The 24,366-nt window shown below is 36.7% G+C and overlaps 1 protein-coding gene, 1 long non-coding RNA gene and 1 other non-coding gene across 4 annotated transcripts in view; 2 read left to right on the forward strand and 1 right to left on the reverse strand.

Moving 5' to 3' along the window:
• The window catches only part of LOC117200194 (uncharacterized), a 42,102-nt gene extending 25,346 nt beyond the window's left edge, over positions 1-16,756 (forward strand). Inside the window, exons 2-3 of the long non-coding RNA XR_004481685.2 lie at positions 14,064-14,228; positions 15,982-16,756. This is a non-coding gene — a long non-coding RNA (uncharacterized LOC117200194). The remainder of the gene's footprint in view (positions 1-14,063; positions 14,229-15,981) is intronic.
• SGPP1 (sphingosine-1-phosphate phosphatase 1) overlaps positions 4,609-24,366 on the reverse strand; it is a 43,007-nt gene continuing 23,249 nt past the window's right edge. The window contains exons 2-3 of one of the 2 annotated variants that reach the window (XM_004262117.3): positions 13,842-13,931; positions 4,609-7,065 (exon numbers count right to left, since the gene is read on the reverse strand). In XM_004262117.3, the coding sequence (XP_004262165.1) occupies positions 6,514-7,065; positions 13,842-13,931 (642 nt within the window). In that variant the 3' untranslated portion in view covers positions 4,609-6,513. The remainder of the gene's footprint in view (positions 7,066-13,841; positions 13,932-24,366) is intronic. The other variant, XM_049706401.1, reaches the window with a different exon arrangement.
• LOC117200277 (small nucleolar RNA SNORA61) lies at positions 18,396-18,521 on the forward strand. The gene has a single exon (XR_004481748.1). It is a non-coding gene; the product is annotated as a small nucleolar RNA SNORA61 (small nucleolar RNA).

The raw sequence follows: 24,366 nt of genomic DNA on the forward strand, positions 1-24,366 counted from the left end.
AAATAACTGCAACTGTAGCAGTCATGATCTCATGTCACCAAACTTCAAGGCCTTGGGCTTCTTCATATAAAATCCAGGATTAATAATAAAAAATTGCCTTACTTCTCTTCTCAATAAGTAAATAAGACTTAAAGCTAAACACACAACTCTCTTCCTTTATCACAGATTAAAAATATATCCTTATTTATTGAACAAACAATAGTTTTGATTACCTTCAAGTTGGGTGTAATTTCATCCACAAGCAATAAATAGTGCAGCTTTTCTACTGGTAAAGAAAGGCAACATCCACTATTACCATTGTTTACTGAATAATTTAACAAACTTCCCAGCTTTACATTCTACCACTCCCTTCCAGGTACCTTGACGCTCCAGACAAACTGCAATCCATTTGTTTGCCAAACAGGTCTAATACATCCCATTTCCATGTTTTGTTTCATCCGATTACTTCTACCTAAAATGCATCCTCTCTCCCACCACACTGCTCTCAGCCCATTGAAATTTTATTTCACTTATTTCATTCGTTCATTTATTTCAACAATGCATCATAAAGTTACAATCTGCCTAAGTATTTAAGAAGCCTGCACATGATTATCTGCTAATAATACTATAGATTTATGCACTTGGTAAGAAATTGCCATATATGAGCTCTAAGATGCCAGATACATCTAAAGTATTTTGTAATTCTTACCATATGACCCAGCAATCCCACTCCTGGGCATATTATCCAGACAAAACTATGATTCAAAGAGACACATGCACCCCTATGTTCATACAGTACTATTCACAATAGCCAAGACATGGAAACCACCTAAATGTCCACTGACAGATGAATGGATAAAGACGATGTGGTACATATATACAGTAGAATACTATTCAGACATAAAAAAGAGAACAAAATAATGCCATTTGCAGCAACATGGATGCAACTAGAGATTATCATAATAAGTGAAGTCAGAAAGACAAAGACAAATACCATATATCACTTATATGTGGAGTCTAAAATATGACACAAATGAACATATCTATGAAACAGAAACAATCAGGGACATTTGAATAGACTGGTGGTTGCCAAGGGGGAGGGGGGTGGGAGAGGGTAGGAGTGGGAGTTTGGGATTAGCAGTGCAAATTGGTATATATAGAATGGATAAACAACAAGGTCCTACTGTATAGCATAGGGAACTATATTCGGTATCCTGTGATAAACCATAATGGAAAAGAATATGAAAAAGAATGTGTATGTATATATACATTCATATATATATATATATATATATATAAAATTGAGTCACTTTTCTGTACAGCAATTAACACAACATTGTAATTCAACTATACTTCAAAAAAAAATAGATTAAAAAAATAAAGTATTTTGTAAATCTACGATTAGCCTTAACATATATAACATAGTTGGAAAATGTAGACAACTTATTTTTAGAAAAGGAAGAAAAATATTTCAGATATAAATGTCATGTTTGGGTTATAATTAATTAATGATATTTATAAATTAAGTTATATGTTAATTTAAAAAATTTACAGCTTGTATCCATGAATAATTTAAATAAGATTTTGGGAATGTACTGCCAAGAGAAAGAAATATTTTTAAAATATTTATTTTGTAAAGCTACTTGAAACATTTTGCAGAGTGGAAATGTTGAGGGACTATAACTTCTTTTTTTTCTTTTACTTTTTCAAGTTTGTCATCACAGCATTTCAATAAGAAATTAGCAAAAGTAACACCACCATTAAAATGAGTTTCGTGAATTTTATCCCTTAAGTCAGCCCAGATAAAAGCAGGGAGGGGGACACTGGGGGAACTTTAAATATTAGGGGAATTAGAATCCACTTTATTGTCACCAACCCCAGTTGAGTCCCACAAGTCTGGGCCTGGAGACATTTGGAATCCAGGGGAGTCTTTGTGCTTAAGTAAAAAAATTGATATTTAAGCCCTGACTATATCTCATCTACATTTTAATTATAAATATCACTTTAATTATAAAAATCACAGATTGTGAAGTAGTTGGTTATGTGAAAGATTAAAGATCAAACTGTACAAAGTAATATTCTCAAGAACATATTTATATAGCTTATTACTAGAAACTAAAGTTATATCCCCATATATGCAGAATATTTTCTTCTCAGATTTTATTTTAATTCCAAAGAAAATAACATCTTAAAACTTATTTGGATACAAATCACATTCTATACAATGGGGTATTATAGTAATTACATGTAAAACATTTCAAGAATCTAAATGATTATCCTTTAAATATTTGCAAGAAAAGTGACAAAATTTTTACTAGATGAATTGGATGCATTTATTTACAATCTAAACCTTTAAAACAGCTAGAACAAGAAGTAAAATGTAGACTATTACAGAATTTTAAACTTTTTTAGATCACCGATCTCTCTGAGAAGCTGATGAAAATTGTAGAATTTTTCACCCAGATAAATACACATACTGAAGCCTGTCTAGGGACTGGGTATTCATTCAATATATATTATTATGCGTGCTCTGTCCCAGGGATCCAGAAGTAAATAGAGGCACAAGCCACTTTTCCTCATAGAGCTTACATCATGGAGATGAAGACATAAAATTTAAGAAAATAATACATAAATAATCACAGGTTGTGATATGTGCTACAATGGATTTCAGTTATGAGAACCCCTAATTTAGGACAAGGGACAAACCTCAAATCTGAAGAGGTAATATTACCGTAGTAACTATTTTTTAAAAAGAGAATCCATTTTACATCTCATAAGAAAATGTCATTATGTAACAAAGGAAACTTTAAAAATATGTATTAAATCAAATATTGCAAACAGCATAATAGATAAGTGTATGAACTTTTAAAACCTGAGATAATGGACTTTATGACATTTAAGGTTGAAATAAACCCAATGATGTTGTAGACATCATGATATAGTATACATCATAAAGCTATTTTAAAATTCACTTGGCTTTTAGAAAATGACAGGAAAATACCCTTTAAAAACACACTTTAGATTTCTGTCATAGCCTGTCACTTACAGTACTAGGAGCTAGGCTTTTTAGACATCCATGGAAAGTGCACCAAGACTAAACATGATGACAGGAAAAAAGGACAAATTAGCAGATACCAGATAGTTGAGGTTAAAAAGTTAGTGTTTATTTCTGTAAACATTTTTATTTAAAAAATATATTTCTTTTATTTTTCTTTGAATTTTCCCTCCTGTGTGTCTCACAAGGAAGGCATGGCATGCTTTGTTTGTAAAGATTTGTAGTGGTCTGGTGTGCTTAAAAATGAAAAACTTTCTAAAATGTCCTTTGTAATTAGCATGTTAAAACTTATTTTTATTGTGCTATTTATAGTCTATGTAACCACCATTAAAATCCAAGTGTAAAAGTTATTTAAAATTCAAGTTTAAAAGTTTTCTTTTTTTTTTTTGCCGTACGCGGGCCTCTCACTGCTGTGGCCTCTACCGCTGCGGAGCACAGGCTCCGGACGCGCAGGCTCAGCGGCCACGGCCCACGGGCCCAGCCGCTCCGCGGCACCCGGGATCCCCCCTGACTGGGGCACGAACCTGCGTCCCCTGCACCGGCAGGCGGACTCCCAACCACTGTGCCACCAGGGAAGCCCTAAAAGTTTTCTTTTTAACTTATGTATATAACAGCAAAAACTGGAAGAACATGACCAAAACTTGACAAAATAATAGCGTAGTAACATCCACTACATCAAATTACTTTCTCAAACTATTGCCTCTTCCCTTTCTCAAAATAATCTCCACAGTAAACAACAAAAACTCCCTTCAGAAAAACTAATTCAGCTATAAAGTTGCATTTTAAAAACTGGGCCTTACTGACGTCCAGATTAAACAGTTTGGTTTTAAATCTAGAGTAAACATTCTTCATTAACAAGAATGAAATTGCTTTGGCAATAAAAAATCTTTGCATATAAAATTGTGTGATTATACACAATTTTACTCAAAATAAAAACATTTTAACATTTACTCATCTTTATCAAACATTTTATGAAAATCTGCCCTTAAATTATACTCATATCACTGAATTAATTTTTATGTTGTCTTTGAAAGACACATTTAATAAACATTACTTGTAAAGAAAGCTGGTAGATAAAATTAAATTACATAAATCTACTATAGTAGCATTGCTTTATATTAGGTCTTATAATGACTTTCAGGAAGCCCTAGTTTTTGCAGTTCACATGTCATGGCACTTTATAATTACAAAATGAAATGTCCATATGTTTATTTTGCTTGTAAAAGTACCTGTTCTTTGTATTATGATTAATTCCTGGATTAATGGATTAACAGCCAACTACCGACAATACTCAGTCGTGGATTTTACTGAAACATGTTTTATGCATAAGTTTTAAAAATAAAGTTATGAAACTTTTCACTAAAAGTACAGTGTCAGAATGATCATATATAGAGTCCAAAGCAGTTTGAACCTTAAAGAATTTCTTCAATGTCTTCTATTTCTAAAAACAGTACTTATATTGAATAAAACGCTTCACAGGAAAAGACTGCTAGAATGAAAATACTAGATATATTTTATAAATCTCTACCAGACAATACAGAAACAAATGCATAGAAGGCAAACAAAACACCCTCCAATCTTGAATTTGGCTTTTATTTTAAAATACATTTAGCATGGAACTATCATAGGACAGAAAATAATAAATCACAAAGAAATGGAATATTTTTGAATACCTTTTAAGCTAGATATAAAAATTAATAAGATAGCGTATACTCAAATTATGGGAAATAGTCCCTAAAATTTGATTCAGTGAACACATTTTGAAAGAAAAGTTCTTTGCACATTTTCCAACGTACCGATATGTTCCTAAGTGCCTTGGTTTTCTGTTAACTAATAGGTAAATGTCGAAAATTTAGTTGTTTTACTTACAATTATCAGATTCACTATTGGCAAAAATTACCATGTCCCTAAATTCTCAATCATAATTAAAAAATATGAGCTCAAATAGTTATGCTGCCCAAAATAGAAACATCTTAAGTTGATACCTCTGGATAATCAGACAGATATTGCACTAAGTCAGTAACTCCATACCTGATGCTCATTTACATGGAAAGTTAATTCTCTTCTTTATGAAAAACTTACTACAAATAAACTTAATGTTAACCTAATTACAATTACACTTCAAAATATAAAGGCACGAACAGCATAAAGAATAGTTTAATATTTATACTCAAATATTCCACCATGAAAATAACAAAAGGTTGAAAAAAATAATAGGACCTAAAATACTGAAACTTTAAAATTTTATAATTTACCACAGTAGCTAATAAATGGTATTAAAAGTTAACACTGCTAAACCCAATCATTTCCAAATAATTTAGAAAAATGGTTTGTTTACATATGAAATGTGCATTGTCCCATCTATAAAGTTCAATTACAGTTCCATTCACTGGAAATATCTACCTGTAGTATAAACGATCAAGACAATGTACAAAAAATATATCTTGTTCCTATAACTTACAATGCACAGAAAAATACCTACAAAAATGGAAATATTTATCCATTTAGGTTCCCAATAAATTAGTGAGAAAGTTTAGTCCATTCCACATTTCTTTCTAAACAAAGGCTGAAGAACTGAAGGTGGTTTACTGCTAGCCCTGTTAGCTTGACAGATATTTTTTAAAATATTTGTCTGATTATATGTAACTTAAGATAAAGTTAGTCTTATTTTTATATCACAGTATACATGGCATTTCTTAATTCAGCAACAGAAAGGCACAATTAGCAAGCAATAAAATTCAGTACCTGAATTATTAAACTAATGTCCAGAACAAGTGCAAATAAAGTACATTCAACACAGTGTACAGAACTGGGAAACAAAAAAAAAGGAATTCAAAAACTAATTTTTCTGAAAATTTGGTCCATTAAAAATGCCTCCTATGTTCAACATCATGAGTAACATGAAAGGTGATGGCAGTATAAAAAGAGGCAGGAAACCAATATGTGGTAGCATACGAATTCTGGTCTAGTAATTATGCAATTTGGTTAGGAAATGGCTCCCATAGTAAATAAACATTAAATATATCTGTTAATAACAACATACCTGTATTAAGTCCAAATACACAGGCACAACTGTTTGCATATTATTATTGATTTTATAATACACCCCCATGGTTTTAAAAAAAAACTTAGGTATATTATTTTATATATAACATATATTAGATACATAATTATATATTATGTTCCTTAATATATATTATATATAACTTGAATCCATAACAGCATAAAACTCTCCAAATATTACATGAACATTCCAAATGGATACTTATCATTTTCTCAATGTTGAAATAGCTCAGCTCACCTAAAACAATAACTGGATGTGCAATGATAAAATGCACTGACTCCTATGAATTTACTTAAATAATTATTTAAGTTAAATTCCTGCAAAAGCCTAACTCTGATTTGGCTTTTAACTAGAATATGGTTTTAGGTATCAGTAACTGATACCCTCCTTTCTTATCGTAAACAATATTTCTCCATCAAGAGATACCAATAAAGAAAAATATGTAAGGAACAAAAAATGTGATCGAGAAACCAACCATTCCATAGGTAATATACCGATAAGGAAGTTCAACTTCCATGTGCTGTCTTGCTTTTCGAACATCATCACATGGTATATTGAAGATTTTACAGGCTAAAGGAATAGTGATCCTTTTCATTATATCTCTGACTACTAGTACAAACAACATCCCTACGAGAATCCGCAATATGGCTTTTCCAAACAGAGTCACTGAAATGGGGGGCCTAGGTAAAGGTAATATATCCAGAGGAGGATCTAATATTAGACCCATTTTATAGGTAAAATGAGATCCACATGCAATCCCAGCACCACTTCCTAGAATCTCAGCTGTGTCTCCCCGGGATGTACTCCAAGTGTCTAGAGTGAAAGAAAAGATCCCCAAGGCTAAATGAAGCCCGATGATGATTAATGGAGCATATTTGTGAGTTTGGTTGAAGTTGTCAATCAGGTCCACAAATGGATAGAAGATAGCTAAGATTAAAATGGTATATACGAATCCAGCAATAACATCCTGAGAAAAGAAGAAGGTAGAGTTGTTTAGTATAATACTTTTTTGGCATTTAAGGAAATATATCTATATATATTTCACATTTCAATGTTAATAAATGTACATTTTTAAATATGTCACATTCTTAAAGTAAACTTTATATAATAGGTACTAAAAGCTGTTTTAATAATACTAAAAAGATTCACTGATGCTAATAAAATGATTATGCTTTTATAGCTCTGCCCTTTTACAAATTAATACATATATGCTATACACAAATGTATATTCAAATGAACAATAAACTATGCTTAACGTATGTAGTGATTTCTGGGGAAAACAATATACAGCTGACCCTTAAACAACATGAGTTTGAATTGTGTGGATCCACTTAACTGCTGATTTTTTTCAATAGTAAACAGTAGTACAGTCCTACATGATCCCCGTTGGTTGAATCTGAGGATGCAGAACCCCTGATACAAAGGAACTGCAGATACAAAGGAACCAAGTTTATGAAGGGCACTCTGTAACGATAGGTGGATTTTTGATTGTGCTGACCTCTGCGTTGTCCAAGGATCAACTGTACTTATTTTTCAAAGACTTCATCTTCATGCATTTAATATAATAATCACACATTTAAATACATAATTATTTCCATGACTAAAGAGGATACAAAGCCTATTTTTCCTTTTCCCATTCAGTCATTTATTCACTGAACAAATACTTATTGAGTACCTACATGTGCCTGACGCTATTTTAGGGGCTGAGGATACACTGCTTAATAAATGAAAAGATTCCTACGCCATAGAGCTTACATTTTAGTGGGGATGACTGACAATAACCATGTGAGTAAAAAATAGATAAATATTACAATTTCAGATTGTTATAAAGAAATTAAAACAAGACAATGGGATAGAATGATGAAAGACCCTATTAGAGTGATTAGGGAAACCTGTCTGAGGAGGTGACCCTTGAGCAGAAATTTGATTCCAAAAAAGTCAGCCCTATCTTTAGATCTAAGAAGTGTCCCAGGTAGAGGGAATACCAAGTGCCAAGGCCTTGAGGCAGAAAAGAACCTAGTGAGTTCAAGGAACTGAGAGAAATTCCGTGTGGCTCAAATAGTGAGAAGAGTGATGTGATATGAGATCCAAGAGACAGGCAGATGTCAAATCATGTAGATAGGGCCCCTGTAGGCTAGGTAAGAAGTTCAGATTTTATTTCAAAAGTGATAGGGAGCCTGAAAGATTCCCAAGTAGGAGTGTAATAAAATCTGATGGATATTTATAGAAGAACATTCCATCTGCTGTGTAGAGAATATATTATAGGGGTAAAGTATGGAAGACAGGAGACACTAGTGGGAGGCTACTGTAGTGGTTCACTCTAGATATGGTCCATATAAAGAGACGTACATAGATGGATTTAGTAAAATATTTTAAAATTAGAGTTGACGAACTTCAACTGGGTGATGATCTGAATGAAGAGAGAAGCAAAAGAAAAAGGGATCAAAAATGACTCCTACTCCTACTTTTAGGTACAAACAACTGGGTAGAAAATAGAAGATGGTTTATTGGAGGAAATAACACTATTATTAAAAGAACTTTCCTTTCTGAATCATTCCTGACATGAACAAAACTGTTTCAGAATTTCCACCTTAAAACAAACAAAACGAAACCCTGGGATCTAGTATCACTGAAAAATTTATCAGAAGAGTTGCTTATATTCACTGCCTCCACCTTCTCACTTCTTATTTTTTCCTAAACTCATCACTGCATTGAAACCACTCTTTTCATGGATACTAGTGACCTTTATGCTGCCCAAAACAATGGTTACTTCTCAACAGCATTCAGTACAGTTAAGCAGCAGAGTAGGTGCTTAATGTTTTTCTGTCCTAAGATTTTTATTATGTAATAGTTAGTACATAGAATAAGATACGTAAAGTATATGTGAAATTACAAAAAGAATATCTATGAAATCACTGCCCCCAAAAAGAACTATAATATTACCAGTACTTTGAATCTATTGGTATGCTGTTTCCTAGTTCTATCACTCTGCATAAGCCTGGGTATTAGCTGAATAAATACCTGCTTTTAAAAACTGTTTTATCACATATCTCCAAACAAAACATTACCTAGTTTTGCTTCTTCCTGAGCTTTATAAAAATGTTAGGCAGTATGCATTCTCTTTTGATTTGCTTTTTACACTTAACATTAAGTTTTTAAGATTCATTCATCATATGTAGTTAGTTATAGGTCATTCACTGTCACAACCATGTAATATTTTATTGTGTGGTTATACAATTTATCTATTTTCCCACTGATGGTCACTTAGGATGTTTTCAGCTTTTGGATTAGTTCATTGGTTATCGTTGAGCTTTCTTAATTGGTATATATTCTTAAACCAAGCAGCATTATAAACAATGCCTCTATGTTCTTTCTTTTTATGTTCCCATATGGGTCTATGAAAGTTTCTCCAGGACATATGCCTAGGAATGTAATGGCAGAATCATAGTATATGTGCACGTTCAATTTTACAAGACAATAAAAAATTTCCAAAATGTTTACAGAAATTTATATCCCATCAGTTGTTGGTATTTCTTGATGTTTTATTTGCATTTCCCTGATAATTAATTAAGCATTATTTCATATGTTTATGGACTGTTCCTTTTCTATACAATATATATTTGTGTCTTTAAGGCAACTATTCCTTTGGATTTTCTTTTTCTTACTGATTTACATGGTTATATATATATATATATATATATATATGATAACACAATTATATTTTTAGATGTATATTTCAGTATGACAGAAAACATCCAATATTTGTTGTCCTCTGCTTTTCTTTTATAGCTCTATGAATAATAAACTTAGATTACACAAGTCTCTATACAAATCTGCCTCCTTTTCTGATTGAATTATTAATTATTTATAATATTATCCTGGATAAAAAGGCACATTTAATTTCCATGCTACAGAACCAGAAGGAAGAATGACTGAATTCAGGACATAAACATGGTGGCTATCACTGTAATATCAATTTAATGTACAATATTAAAATGTGTAAGTGGTTTTAAGCATTACAGCACAAAGTATGCAATAAAGAAAAGCTGATGTTAAAGGTAGCATAAAGAACTCAAAGTAGGAAATTTTCCAAAAAGAAACAGGAAATAATTTTAGATACTTATTAATTATAGATAACATATATGCCATAAAAGTTAATAATTACACATTTGAATGGAATGTTCATGGTTATCAAATTTATGGTAGAAGATATCAAATACCATAAATTCAATAAAGATTTCTTATGTTTTAAATCTGAAATTGTCTCCTTTTCATTTCTTCCAATCAGTAAATAAAACTAGAGAGGCTAGTGATTCACTGAGGCTAGAATTCAAGACTTCTGCTGGCTCCTAGGGTTTTTTTTTTTTAATTGTAACATATTTCAGGTGTTCTGCTTCTAATTCAACATGTCAGTGATGCCAACAGGGTTTCTAACAAAATGTATTATTGGAATGCAATTCTTGATTATAAAGGCATTATTAGGGATGGATTTTGAAATTTTTATCTTTAATTAAAATTCAAATTTAATACATGTTCAGTACAGAAAAACTAGAAAATATGGATAAACAATAACAAGTAATTATTACCCAGAAATAACCACTATTAAAACTCTTAGTGTTTACTGCTCTGGATCTTTCTCTATAACATGATTTCAGGATTTTTCCTGTTGTTTGGTTAGTTTTTTATGTCTTGTTATAAAAATGGGTTTGAGAGGTACATTCTACTTTATGATCTCATAATACCTTTCTAAAAAGACTTTCCACATATAGAAAAATAAACTTTTAGTACAATTTTGGGTAAATGTAATTATAACATATTCATAATTTTACTAATGTAGAAACAAAACAGTAATTTGTCAAGTACTTAATCTAGTAATTTAAAAATGGCTTGTGTTTCAAGAAATTTTTAGAGCTAGGTTTGATGATGAATAAAGGAAAAATGGGGACTTCCCCATTAAGTTATGACTCTGCACTCCCAATGGGTTCGACCCCAGTTGGGGAACTAAGATCCCACATGCCGCATGGCACGGCCAAATAAATAAACAAACAAACAAATACATACATAAATAAATAGAGGAAAAATGGATGTGGTAACTCCTCTACTTTTCTGGGGATTAAGAAAATCTATTTAGGAACGTAGGCAAATGTTAAAAATAAACTTAAGTGTTGCTCTTTGTGTTATAACAATAAAAACAAAGCATATGGAAAATAATCAACAAAGTGCTCGTTAATATAAATTATTTAGACTACATTATTAGAACTTTCTTCTTAATGTTAATAAAGACATCTGCTTAGATAATATGGCATCTAAGCACCTATTAGCAACTTCTAGGGCATACTCTGCCTATAGTTCCATAGTAATTTCACAATAAACAATGAAGATACAAATTATGATTAAGAAAATAGTTCAAAATGCAGGTAACTACTGAAGCATTAAAATATAGGAAAAAGTGAAAATTGTGGGAATATATTAGATCCATAATGTAAAAAGGGGGGGTTCATTATGACTATAATTTCATATATCAATTATCAAATGATAAAACCAATATATTATTGATTAGGAATAACTGTGCTTCTAATACAGAAACATAATTTACGATGCTTGCAAGTCATCTGTGATTTTACTTTTAAAAGGAAAACAACTTGCAATGCTATACATAATAAAATTCAGTAGCTAGTCAGAATAAAACTGATAAAGACATTTTATGGGACAAGATCGTTTTTGAATAATTAAAAGATGGGCTGGGGAATTCCCTGGTGGTCCAGTGGTTAGGACTTGGTGTTCTCATTGCTGGGGCCCGGGTTCAATCCCTGGTCTGGGAACTAAGATCCCACAAGCCTCACAGTGCGGCCAAAAAAAGACCGAGGGTTATCAGACTCATGATTTGGTTGTCAGACTCATGATTTGAAAAATAATACATCATAATACATACAATAATACACTTACTTCAGCTGATTCAAGAACAGATGTTATCCAGTATCTAAACATGAACTGAACTCAGCTTAAATATTTAATTAATTCACTATACGTTTCCTTTTTTTTAAGAACAGCATGGTTGAGATTACATATTCAATATATTAAGATTCTTATTCCTCTTTTATGATGATAATGAATCTAGGGATAATATTATCATTCATAGATGCATAACCTTTTGTTAGTTTTTTAGGTGCAATATTGCTAATTGGTAGTGGAAGGGAATAACTGTAACATGGCACAGAGATGGAAAACATTTTCTTGTGACTAATATTAGATTTGATATAAAAATGTGATACTTAGTCTATTATAAAACTAGTAGAGATTAGTCAGAAAGACAGAATTATATGCCAATTCATAATTTGCATTAATATAAATAATTATAAAAAATAAAACACAAATAGCTTGCTTCTTAACATAGCATTTGGCACTTCTGGTAATTTACTAGTGAAGGGGCAGCTGCTGGAAGCAAGCAATCTGAGGAAGAAGTAGAAACCCAATACTTCTACAGCTACGAAATAAGCTAATGAGACACTTTTATGAGTAGAAAAGTCTAAAAATGTGAACTTGTTAAGGACAAGAAAAATTTTATATAACCTATTATAAACTTTTGGATTCCATGAATTCATTTCTATCTCTCCATCTTTCTTCTGATCCTTTATCTACAAGATAATACATAATACATTCACAGAGTGTCATAAGAGACACCACACTAAATGCAAGGGATAGAGGTTACTTTTCTCATGTTATTATCTAGTGGGGATGAAAGATAAAGAAAAAAGCAATAGCAATTTAGCATAAGTGCTATGCCAGAATTACGTTCAATATGCTCTGGGAGAAAGGCTACCTAACCAGTCTTGAGAAAGGAAAGATGGGGAAGGTAATGAGGCTTTAGGAGATAATGTTTTTTTGTGTGTCGTGAAGAACAGGAGAGGATAGTCCGTTAGGCAAAGAAAAGGGAAAGGGCATTCCATGTGGCGGTTAAGGCATTCCTAATGGTATTGGGATATGAAACACCCTTTGCATTTGAGTCAAGTCATTCAGTATGGCATCATACTTGTGTTTTGGACAGTAAACTACAACAGGAGGCTAAACACTGTACAGAGCAGTGTCTTATTGGAAGTGGGGCTGCTAATTAAGAAGTTGCTGCAGTAATCTGGTTAAGAGATGGTACAGGCCAGAACTAGGAAATGTCAATGGGATGGAGGGGAAGGGAAGTGAGTAGGCGTGGCTGGCTGAAAGAGCACAGGGTCTCTGTGCTGCTGCTTTTGAAACTGAATTGCATTCTCAAAATAAAATATCTGATGTAAGCCCTAAAATACTGTCGGGAAAGAGAAGAAAACTAGAGTTTAATATTCAAATACAAGTGGCACCAGGACAGTTTTAAGTTCATTTAGCTTCTAGTCACTGGGTCCTCACTTATAAGTAGAGCTCCTTGGTGTCTGTATTTACATTGTTGGTTTTGACTCAGTGGTAGGAAAGGCATAGAAGAGAATGAGAAAGAAAAGAAAAGTGAAAATGGAAGGAGGGAGAAATGTTATCCTGAGTATAATACTTGGTTATTGTGGGAACTGTTTGTATGAAATACGTGATAACTACATTAAAACTTTACAAAGCATCCTGTTTCTATTTTTGCAAAACTAAGAAGATTTACAGTAACTATATTTTCTCATTTAGGTTTCCAGTAAGTTTGAAAATGAGTAAAAATTATACAATTGCCTGTCGATTTTAGAAAAAAATAAAGCTCTATGAACACAATGTTTTCCTTACCAGAATGGAGTGCATGCCCATGTAAATTCTACTTAGGCAAACTAGAGAACACCAGCAGGGAATAAGAATCAGTCCATATATAAGAGGATACTAAAGGGAAAAAAAAGTAAAATTAGTTAAATAAATTAGGTTAAATATAAACAAGCAAATAAAAAATCACTATACTACAAAACTCCAGGAGAACAAGAACTATGTGTTTTTTACTCTCCGTTGTATTCCCAGCACCTAACCACAAGCATGGCACATAGCAGACATTCAGGAAATACTTTTACATGAATGAACAAATGAATCAAATGGAATGCTTCTACAATCTTCGTTGTGGGAATTGGCTCATTTTTGCTTCTACAGTAAAGATTCAATCACTGGTATGCTACAGAAGAAAAACAGGTAAGAGACATACTTTTACTGTAGCTCCAAAATGCAAGTGCCTCTGGAATAACACCTGAATCTGGTCCAGGCGAATATCATTGCTCCTTTGGGGAGGAGGCATTATCTCCCTCTCACTTCCATCAGTGACTGACTGCTATTTGCCATTTCCACATCTTCCTTTTGATATTCAGCATCACGTAATTTGTTGTCCATTTTTGCCCCTCCACTAAAATTTCAAATGGCAACCTTATTGCAAAAATTTTTGGTGGGATACTGGGAGCAGAAAGCCATAAATTGGGAAAAAACTTAAAATGTAGACAACTCTTAGTATTAATGGCACTGGTATTAGACTTGGCTTTGAAGCTCCTGATATTAAACGGAAGGAGGAAATGATTGATGGATAGGCATGTGCCTGATAACTTCAAATTTCTCAATGAAATTGAAGCCGAGATAGTTCAATTCAATAAGAATTCAAGGTGGTTCAATAAGAAGTGGAGTTGAAAGAGTTAAGTAACGTTGCAAGAAGAGTGGTCAAGATTTAGTACACAGTTGTTTTGATTTGACTTCTCTACTGCTTTTAACATGGCCCACATATTTCTTCCTGAAAGTCTAAATACCTTGATTTCTACAGCATCACACTCTCGTGGTTCCCCTTTCACCACCTATTTTTTTCTGTGTTTTCTTCACAAGAGCATGTATTCCTCTAATTGTTCCTTAAATGTTAGTTTAACTAAGGGTTCTGCCCTTAGTAGTTATTGGCAGTCTCACCTTTTCTTGTCTTTTAACTACTACTTAGCATGCTGAACACCTATCCATGTCCTTGGATTAAGAACCATTTAGCCAACCCCTGCACATATCTCCATCTTGAGATCCTTATGGAGTTAAACATACTATACCTCAAACCCCACTCATCATCCTACCACCTAGACTTGTTCCTCCTCTCATATTCCCTATGTCACTTGGAAGTATCATAATCTAAATGAGAAGTATGAATTATCCTTGATTTCTCCCTTATCCCTCATATTCAACCAATAAGCAAGTCTTGCTGATTTTACTTTCTAAATATTTCTTGATTCTGTCATCTCTTCACCCTACTTATACTGTCCTTATTCGGATCCTCATAGTTTCTTTTCTAGGCCCCATGTATTTCTCCAGACATTCTTCCATATGCATGAGGAACTTGGTTAATGGGGCAGACAGACATGTAACCCTATAAGGAGGTTAAGGGCTATGATAGGAGTATAATAAAAATTCAGAGGGAGTCTAAGGGATGGGCCTTTAACTTAGTTTAAGGATGTTAGTTGAGTCTCCCAGATTAAGATTCAAATTGTCCCAAAAGATAAGTCGGATTTACTCTTTAGAGGAAAAAGGAGCACAGGGCAAAAAAGATAGAGGACATTACAAACAGCAGGAGCAAATGAAGAAATGCTTGTGTCCAAGAAGCTGTAAGTAGTGAAGTTTTCTAGGAGAATAAGTTTTAAATTCTTGCTGAGGAAAGGCACTAAATAATAAAAACAAAATATGCAAATTATACAATATGCAAATATATAAATGACATTTTATATAAAATATACAAATTATACAATAAAACATGATAAGTACTATGGAGAAATAAAAAGAGAACAGGTGTTGAAACAGTAATGTTCACCAAATATTCCTTGTGCTCCTTTTGCAGTTAGATTGGGGCCATGTGACTGGTTCTGACAATGAACTGGGAAAAAGGTGACTTCTGCCCCTTTCAATCATTCTATGAACTCTCTCTTCCCTACAGATGGGACGCTGGAAGCTGCATGTTGAGATGCATCACAAGTTGGGCAACCTTCCATCAGCCTGGATCCCTGAGGTTCTAAGTGGAACAGAGTCGTTTGCTAACCCATAATGGATATGAAACACAAATGAGAAATAAGCTTTCGTTGTTAAGCTGGTTTCAGGGTTAAGTCATTACCAGAGCATAACCACACCTATCATAATTAAAACTGTAACAGAAACAGGATTAGGAGTATGGGAGTGTGAGTGGGGCAGGTTGAAGTATTAAAAGATAGTCAGCGGAGGCTTTATATTGACAAGCTGAGATTTAAGGCAAGACTGGACGGAAGTGAGAGAATTAGCCAACCAGGTATCTGAGGAAAGAACCTATATGAGGGAGTGGGATCAGGTAGAGCAAAGTCTTTAATGAGGAAATGTGACTGGCAAGGAAGCTAGTGTGGCTGGAACAGAGAGAGCAGGTAGGAGAGGTGAGAGAGGTCATGGCAACCAGAGCCTGAGAGCCCTCCGTAAGAAATCTGATTTTGTGGGGAATCAAATGGGGAGCCATTGCAGGGTTTTGAGCAGAGCAGTGTCATGGAATTAGACAATAACGGAGCAAGGGTGGAAGCAGAAAGACCAGTTAGGAGGCTGCTGTTACAATCTAGGTGAGAGATGATAACAGTGGCTTTTGTCTCTGTAGCAGGCACTCAGGTATTTTCAATTTTTCTGTTAATTTTTTTTTAAACTGTTAATAGCAAGGGAGAGGCAAAGAAGTAAAAACTACCACCACCACCAAAAAAGTCTCCTATGCGTCTTTCTTCTTTCTCTTTTTTCACTTAGACCCCATAAGGAAGTAAAAAAGTACAAAGTTATTGGTGGGAATTCTCTTACACAATAGATAGAAGAAAAATTCATTTATTAAGTCTCAAAAGCTAGGACTGAAGGTAGGCAAAGAAGCATTTTAAGTTAACTGAATTTAACTTAACTTAATCCACCTTTATTCAGGTTTACTAACTCCAAGGTGTTTAAATGGGAGAGTTAGGAATGCAAACAAGCTAGATGTGGAAGCTTTTCCCCTATTCCAGAGCACCTTTAGATCTCACTGGGGTAAGATGACTACTTGGGAAAAGAACAAGTCATTTTTTTTTCATTGATGTTTGATTTTTTTAAGCAATTAGTCTCTACCTTCACAATATTTTCCCTAGATTTTTTTTGTGGAAAGAAACACATTTGGGGGAAGACCTGATTCAGTTCTGACTACATAACTTTCACATTCGCTCCCCGCAGAACAGAATTCAGTATAATTACAGTATTAAAGCAAAGAAGTATTTTATCAAGCAATCTTTTAAGCAGATAAAAAAGATCACAGATTTTAATGACTATAAAAAGTAAAACCGGGCTTCCCTGGTGGCGCAGTGGTTGAGAGTCTGCCTGCCGATGCAGGGGACACGGGTTCGCGCCCCGGTCCGGGGAGATCCCACATACCGCGAAGTGGCTAGGCCCGTGAGCCGCGGCCGCTGAGCCTGCGCGTCCAGAGCCTGTGCTCCGCAACGGGAGAAGCCACAACTGTGAGAGGCCCGCGTACCGCCAAAAAAAAAAAAAAAAGTCAAACCACCTAGAAAAACTAGATAAAGTAATATTCCTAAAGTGGGATCATGTTGGGGGAGGAAGATTATGCATAATAACCAATTCATCTGGCACACTTATTTTATATTTAAGAATATCCAAATTATAACTACCTTTTTATTTTATGTTAAACTGTCTCTAAAATTTAGGACCACTAATATTTAGGACCACTGTCCTCATTTAGATATTGCTGGAAAGAAAACAGATTTATGTGGAATTATCCTTTCCTAAGAAATGACAGAATCTATTACAAATATATAAAATATACATAGACCACTCCTTTTCAGTCATTTTTGTTAGTTCCCCCCTTTATTCACAGCTCTTTAGTATTAGTGTGCCCATTTCCCAATCTACACTCACTCCCTTAGTGATCTCATCCAGTCCCAAGGATTTATATACAATCCATATGTTCATGACTCAAATTTCCATCTCTAGCCAGGACACGTCTCCTGAATCTCAGACTTTTATTATCCAACTGCCTACGTGATCAATGTCTAACAGGCATCTCAAATGTAACATGACTAAATCTGAACTCCTGATTTCTCTGCCGTCTCCACATCTGACCAACTTAAATTCCTATGGTTATCTCCTTCCTAATAAATGACTTCTCCACTGTTCCATTCCTCAGGCCAAATACCTTGTTGTTAACCTTGACTTCCTCATTCATACCCATCATCCAATCCATTAAAAGTGTCAGTTATACCTTCAAAATATATCTAGTTATTAATTGTAATCCCCATGGTAACCACAAAGAAAGTATCTAAAAAATATACACAAAAGGAAATAAGAAGGGAATCAAAATGGTATGCTATAACCCTCCAGTTCCCTTTCCCATTGGATCTGAACCCTGGTCTCAGTGGTCGTAAAAGGAGGAATAGTAGTCCTGAAGCTGTGCTCATAGTGTCTGCTATATAGCATGTGGGCTAGTTTAAAACAAGGTAAAAAAAAAAAAAAAAAAAGGTCCACTATAAAAAACTCAAACACAAAAGAAAACAGCAATGTAGGAAATTAGAAGTAAAAAACGCATAAGACACACAGAAAACAAATAGCAAAATGTCAAAAGTCATTCCTTATCAGTAATTACTTTAGATGGAAATGGTTTAAACTCTCCAATGAAAGGCAGAGATTGGTAGAATGGATAAGAAAGCACGATCCAACTATATGCTGCCTAAAGAGACTCACTTTGGGTCCAAAGACACAAATAGGTTGAATGTGAACAAATGCAAAAACATATTTCATGCAAATAGTAACCAACAGAGAGAACTATGTGGCACTACTAAAATCAGACAAAACAGACTTCAGGTCAAAAATTGTTACCAAAGACAAAGGACAATATGTATTGATAAAAGGATCAATTCTTTAAGAAGATATAATGATTATAAACACATTTGCACCAAACAAAGCCCAAAAATAACTGAAGCAAACATTGACAGAACTGGAGAAATAGTTCTATAAGCCAGTCTCATCAGCATTGAAAACCTGCTTTTCCACATAGCCTTTTTCCTAAATAACACTTAGCAGACAACCTAAAGATTCTCCCACAGCCTCTTGATCTTGACTCAGGATTACTGCAAGTTTAACATTTTTCATGCTGTATAGTCTTTTGAAATGTGCAGGCCAGTCAGTACTACAAGAGAAGAATTTAATATTTTCCTTACTCTGGGTAACATGATTTCATTGGCTTTCAGCTTCATAATGATGCTGTCCACTATGCTTTCTTTTTTTTAATTGGTTATCATCTCATGAATCCACAAAGTCAGACACTTTTCCATCTTTTCCATAGCTTCATCAGACACTACAGACACTACTTCAGCATTTCCAGAGTGGCCTTACATACACATCAGTGAATTTCCTCTTCCATTTTCTGGATGTACTATATTGTTGATGCATTAATATTGAACTCATGGCCAAAAGAACTATAACTGGTGCCTGAATGAATCTTACTTCACACATGTATATTTCCTTTGTAAAGCATATCACAGCCTTCTTGTATGTAGGAACACAAAACAGCACTGCAGCTTGGGGACCCTTTTAAACAGCAAAGCCATCAAAAAAAAAAGCACAAAGACATGACAAATGTGGTACTGAACAGACTGCAAAAAGGACTCTTGTTTACAGTATAACAGCTGAAACAAGAAAGCAGTTTATTGCCTTGCTCAGCCTTGGCTGGGAACATGTATACCAGATGACTCAAATTTTTCACCACTCTGCACAGGTCTGAATGTACTGATTCTTGAGTGACAAATTCTACTGAGTAGGTAAACTTACAAACAAGCAATGCATGAAAAATGAGGATCAACTGTATGTAGAAATTAAACTACTCTTTTTTTTTTAATTGTTGTTTGGCTGTGTTGGGTCTTAGTTGCAGCACGCATTGCAACTCGAGGGCTCTTCCTTGCGGTGTGGGGGCTTCTCCAGTTGCAGCCCACGGGCTTTTCTCTAGTTGTGGCCCGCAGGCTCTAGAGCGGAAGGGCTCAGTAGTTGTGGTGCAGGCTTAGCTGCCCTGTGGCATGTGGGATCTTATTTCCCTGACCAGGGATCCAACTCGTGTACCCTGCATCAGAAGACAGATTCTTTTTTTTTTTTTTTGCGGTACGCGGGCCTCTCACTGTTGTGGCCTCTTCCGTTGCGGAGCACAGGCTCCGGACACGCAGGCTCAGCAGCCATGGCTCACGGCCCTAGCCGCTCCGTGGCATGTGGGATCTTCCCGGACCAGGGCACGAGACCAGGGCACAAACCCGTGTCCCCTGCATCGGCAGGTGGACTCTCAACCACTGCACCACCAGGGAAGCCCAGAAGACCGATTCTTAACCACTGGACCACCAGGGAGGTCCCGAAATTACACTACGCTTAAATAACCATAGGCCAAAGATAAAATCACAGGGAAGTTATAAAATAGAGACAAGTAAAAACAAAACACAACATAATAAAAATCATGTAATACAATAAAAGCAGCACTCAGAGGGAAGTGTATAACAGTGGAGCCCTACGTTAAAAAGAAAGAAATCAGTCACAACTCTGTACCTTGAAGGCTAGAAAAAGAAGAGCAAACTAAATGCAAAGCTAGCAACTGAGGGAAATAATAAAATGATAAGAGTGGAGAAAAATGAAATACAGAATAGAAAAACAAGAGAAGCAACACAATTAAAAGTTATTTCTTTAAAAAGAACAACAAGGGCTTCCCTGGTGGCACAGTGGTTGAGAGTCCACCTGGCGATGCAGGGGACATGGGTTCGTGCCCCGGTCCAGGAAGATCCCACATGCCGCGGAGCACCTGGACCCGTGAGCCATGGCCGCTGAGCCTGCGCGTCCGGAGCCTGTGCTCCGCAACGGGAGAGGCCACAACAGTGAGAGGCCCGCGTACTGCAAAAAAAAAAAAAAAAAAAAAAAAAAGAACAACAACAAGACTAATAAATCTACAGCCTGGCTGACAAATCAGAAACGAAAGTGGAAACATTACTATTGATCTTACAGAAATAAAAAGGATTACAATATGGACTTCCCTGGTGGCACAGTGGTTAAGAATCTGCCTGCCAGTGCAGGGGACACAGGTTCAAGCCCTGGTCCAGGAAGATCCCACATGCTGAGGAGCAACTAAGCCTGTTTGCCACAACTACTGAGCTTGCGCTCTAGAGCCCACAAGCCACAACTACTGAACCCACGTGCCACAACTATTGAAGCCCTCACACCTAGAGCCTGTGCTCCACAACAAGAGAAGCCACCGCAATGAGAAGGCCACACACCGCAATGAAGAGTAGCTCCCGCTCGCCGTAACTACAGAAAGCCTGCACACAGCAACGAAGACCCAACACAGCCAAAAATAAATAAATAAATTAATTTTTTTAAAAAAGGATTATAAGAGAAAACTATGAACAATTATATGCTAACAAATTAGATAACCTAGATGAAATACACAAATTCCTGGAAAAACACAAATTACCAAAACTGACTCAAGAAGAAATATAGTCTAAACAGACTTACGAGTAAAGAAAGTGAGTAAGTAATCAAAAACCTCCAAAGTACTAGAGAATGGACTTCAGGATATGGAGAGGAGGAAGGGTAAGCTGTGACAAAGTGAGAGAGTGGCACGGACATATATACACTACCAAATGTAAAATAGATAGCTAGTGGGAAGCAGCCGCATAGCACAGGGAGATCAGCTCAGTGCTTTGTGACCACCTAGAGGGGTGGGATAGGGAGGGTGGGAGGGAGGGAGACGCAAGAGGGAAGAGATATGGGAACATATGTGTATGTATAACTGATTCACTTTGTTATGAAGCAGAAACTAACACACCATTGTAAAGCAATTATACTCCAATAAAGATGTAAAAAAAAAAAAAACCTCCAAAGAAAAACGTGAGTCCAGACAGCTTCACTGGTGAATTCCACCAAACATTTAAGGAAGATTTAATGTCAGTATTTTCCAAGCTCTTCCAAAAAACAGAAGCAGAGGGAACACTTCCTAACTCATTCTGTGAGGCCGTTATTACCCTGATATCAAAACCAGACAAAGACATCACAAGAAAACTACAGGCCAATATCCCTTGTGAATACTGATGCAAAAATCTTCTACAAAGTATTAGCAAACAAAATCCAACAGCACATTAAAAGTATTATACACCACGATCAAGTGGTATTTATCCCAGAAATACAAGGGTGGTTCAACAAAGAAAAATCAATCAATGTAATACACCACATGAATAGAATGAAGTAAAAACAAAACAAAACACACAGGCTTCCCTGGTGGCACAGTGGTTGGGAGTCCGCCTACCGATGCAGGGGACACGGGTTCGTGCCCCAGTCTGTGAGGATCCCACATGCTGCGGAGCGGCTGGGCCCGTGAGCCATGGCCGCTGAGCCTGCGTGTCCGGAGCCTGAGCTCCGCAACGGGAGAGGCCACAACAGTAAGAGGCCCACGTACCGCAAAAAACAAAACAAAAAAAATCACATGATCATCTCAATTGGTGCAGAAAAAGCATTTGACAAAATCCAGCACTCCTTCCTAATAAAAGCTCTCAAAACCTTGGAATAGAAGGGAACTTCCTTAACGTGATAAAGGGCATTTATGAAATATCTACAGACACTATTATGTTCAATGGTTGAAAGACTGAAAGGTTCCTCCCACCCTGCCTTCCAAGATTAGGAACAAGACAAGGATGTCTACCTCTCACCATTGCTATCTAACACTGTATTGTAAGTTCTAGCCAGAGCAATTAGGCAAGGAAAAGAAATAAAAAACATCTAAATTAGGAAGTAAAACTATCTCTATTCACAGATGACATGATGTTAAAAGCAGAAAATCCCAAAGAATCCACAAAAAACTACTAGAGTTAAGAAATGAATTCAGCGGAGATCACCTTCCTCCCCACAGATACACCAGAAATACATCTACGAGTGGAACAGCTCCTACGGAGCACCTACTGAACGCTGGCAGAAGACCTCAGACCTCCCAAAAGGCAAGGAACCCCCCACGTACCTGGTTAGGGCAAAAGAAAAAACTAAACAGAGACAAAAGGATAGGGACGGGTCCTGCACCAGCGGGAGAGAGCTGTGAAGGAGGAAAAGGGTCCACACACTAGGAAGCCCCTTCGCGGGTGGAGACTTCGGGAGGCGGAGGGGGAAAGCTTCGGAGCCGCGGAGGAGAGCACAGCAACAGGGGTGCGGAGGGCAAAGCGGACGGATTCCAGCGCAGAGGATCGGGCCGACCGGAACTCGCCAGACGAGAGGCTTGTCTGCTCGCCCGCCGGGGCGGGCGGGACTGGGAGCTGAGGCTCCGGCTTTTGTCGGAGTGCCGGGAGAGGACTGAGGTTGGCTGCGTGAACACAGCCTGCAGGGCGTTAGGGCGCCGCGGCTAGCCGGGAGAGAGTCCGGGGAAAAGTCTGGACCTGCCGAAGAGGCAAGAGACTTTTACGTCCCTCTTTGTTTCCTGGTGCACGAGGAGAGGGGATTAAGAACGCTGCTTGAGAGAGCTCCAGGGACGGGCGCGAGCCGCGGCTAGAAGTGCGGAGCCCAGAGACAGACATGAGAGGCTAGGGCCGCTGCTGCCGCCACCAGGAGGCCTGTGTGCGAACACAGGTCACTAGCCACACGCCCTTCCGGGGAGCCTGTGCAGCCCGCCACTGCCGGGGTCCCGGGATCCAGGGACAACTCCCCCGGGAGAACGCACGGCGCGCCTCAGGCTGCAACGTCACGCCGGCCTCTGCCGCCGCAGGCCCGCCCCACACTCCGTGACCCTCCCTACCCCCCCGGCCTGGGTGAGCCAGAGCCTCCGAATCAGCGGCTCCTTTAACCCCGTCCTGTCTGAGCAAAGAACAGATGCCCTCCGGCGACCTACACGCACAGGCGGGGCCAAATCCAAAGCTGAGCCCCTGGGAACTGTGAGAACAAAGAAGAGAAAGGGAAATCTCTCCCAGCAGCCTCAGAAGCAGCGGATTAAAGCTCCACAATCAACTTGATATACCCTGCATCTGTGGAATACCTGAATAGACAACTAATCATCCCAAATTAAGGAGCCCTGTGGATGAAAGGCTCTTGGGGCTGCAGCCAGGAGTCAGTGCTGTGCCTCTGAGGTGGGAGAACCAACTTCAGGACACTGGTCCACAAGAGGCCTCCCAGCTGCACATAATATCAAACAGCAAAAATCTCCGAGAGATCTCCATCTCAACGCCAGCACCCAGCTTCACTCAACGACCAGCAAGCTACAGTGCTGGACATCCTATGCCAAACAACTAGCAAGACAGGAACACAACCCCACCCATTAGCAGAGAGGCTGCCCAAAATCATA

This window comes from Orcinus orca, chromosome 2, assembly GCF_937001465.1.
Source record: "Orcinus orca chromosome 2, mOrcOrc1.1, whole genome shotgun sequence".
NCBI lineage: Eukaryota > Metazoa > Chordata > Mammalia > Artiodactyla > Delphinidae > Orcinus > Orcinus orca.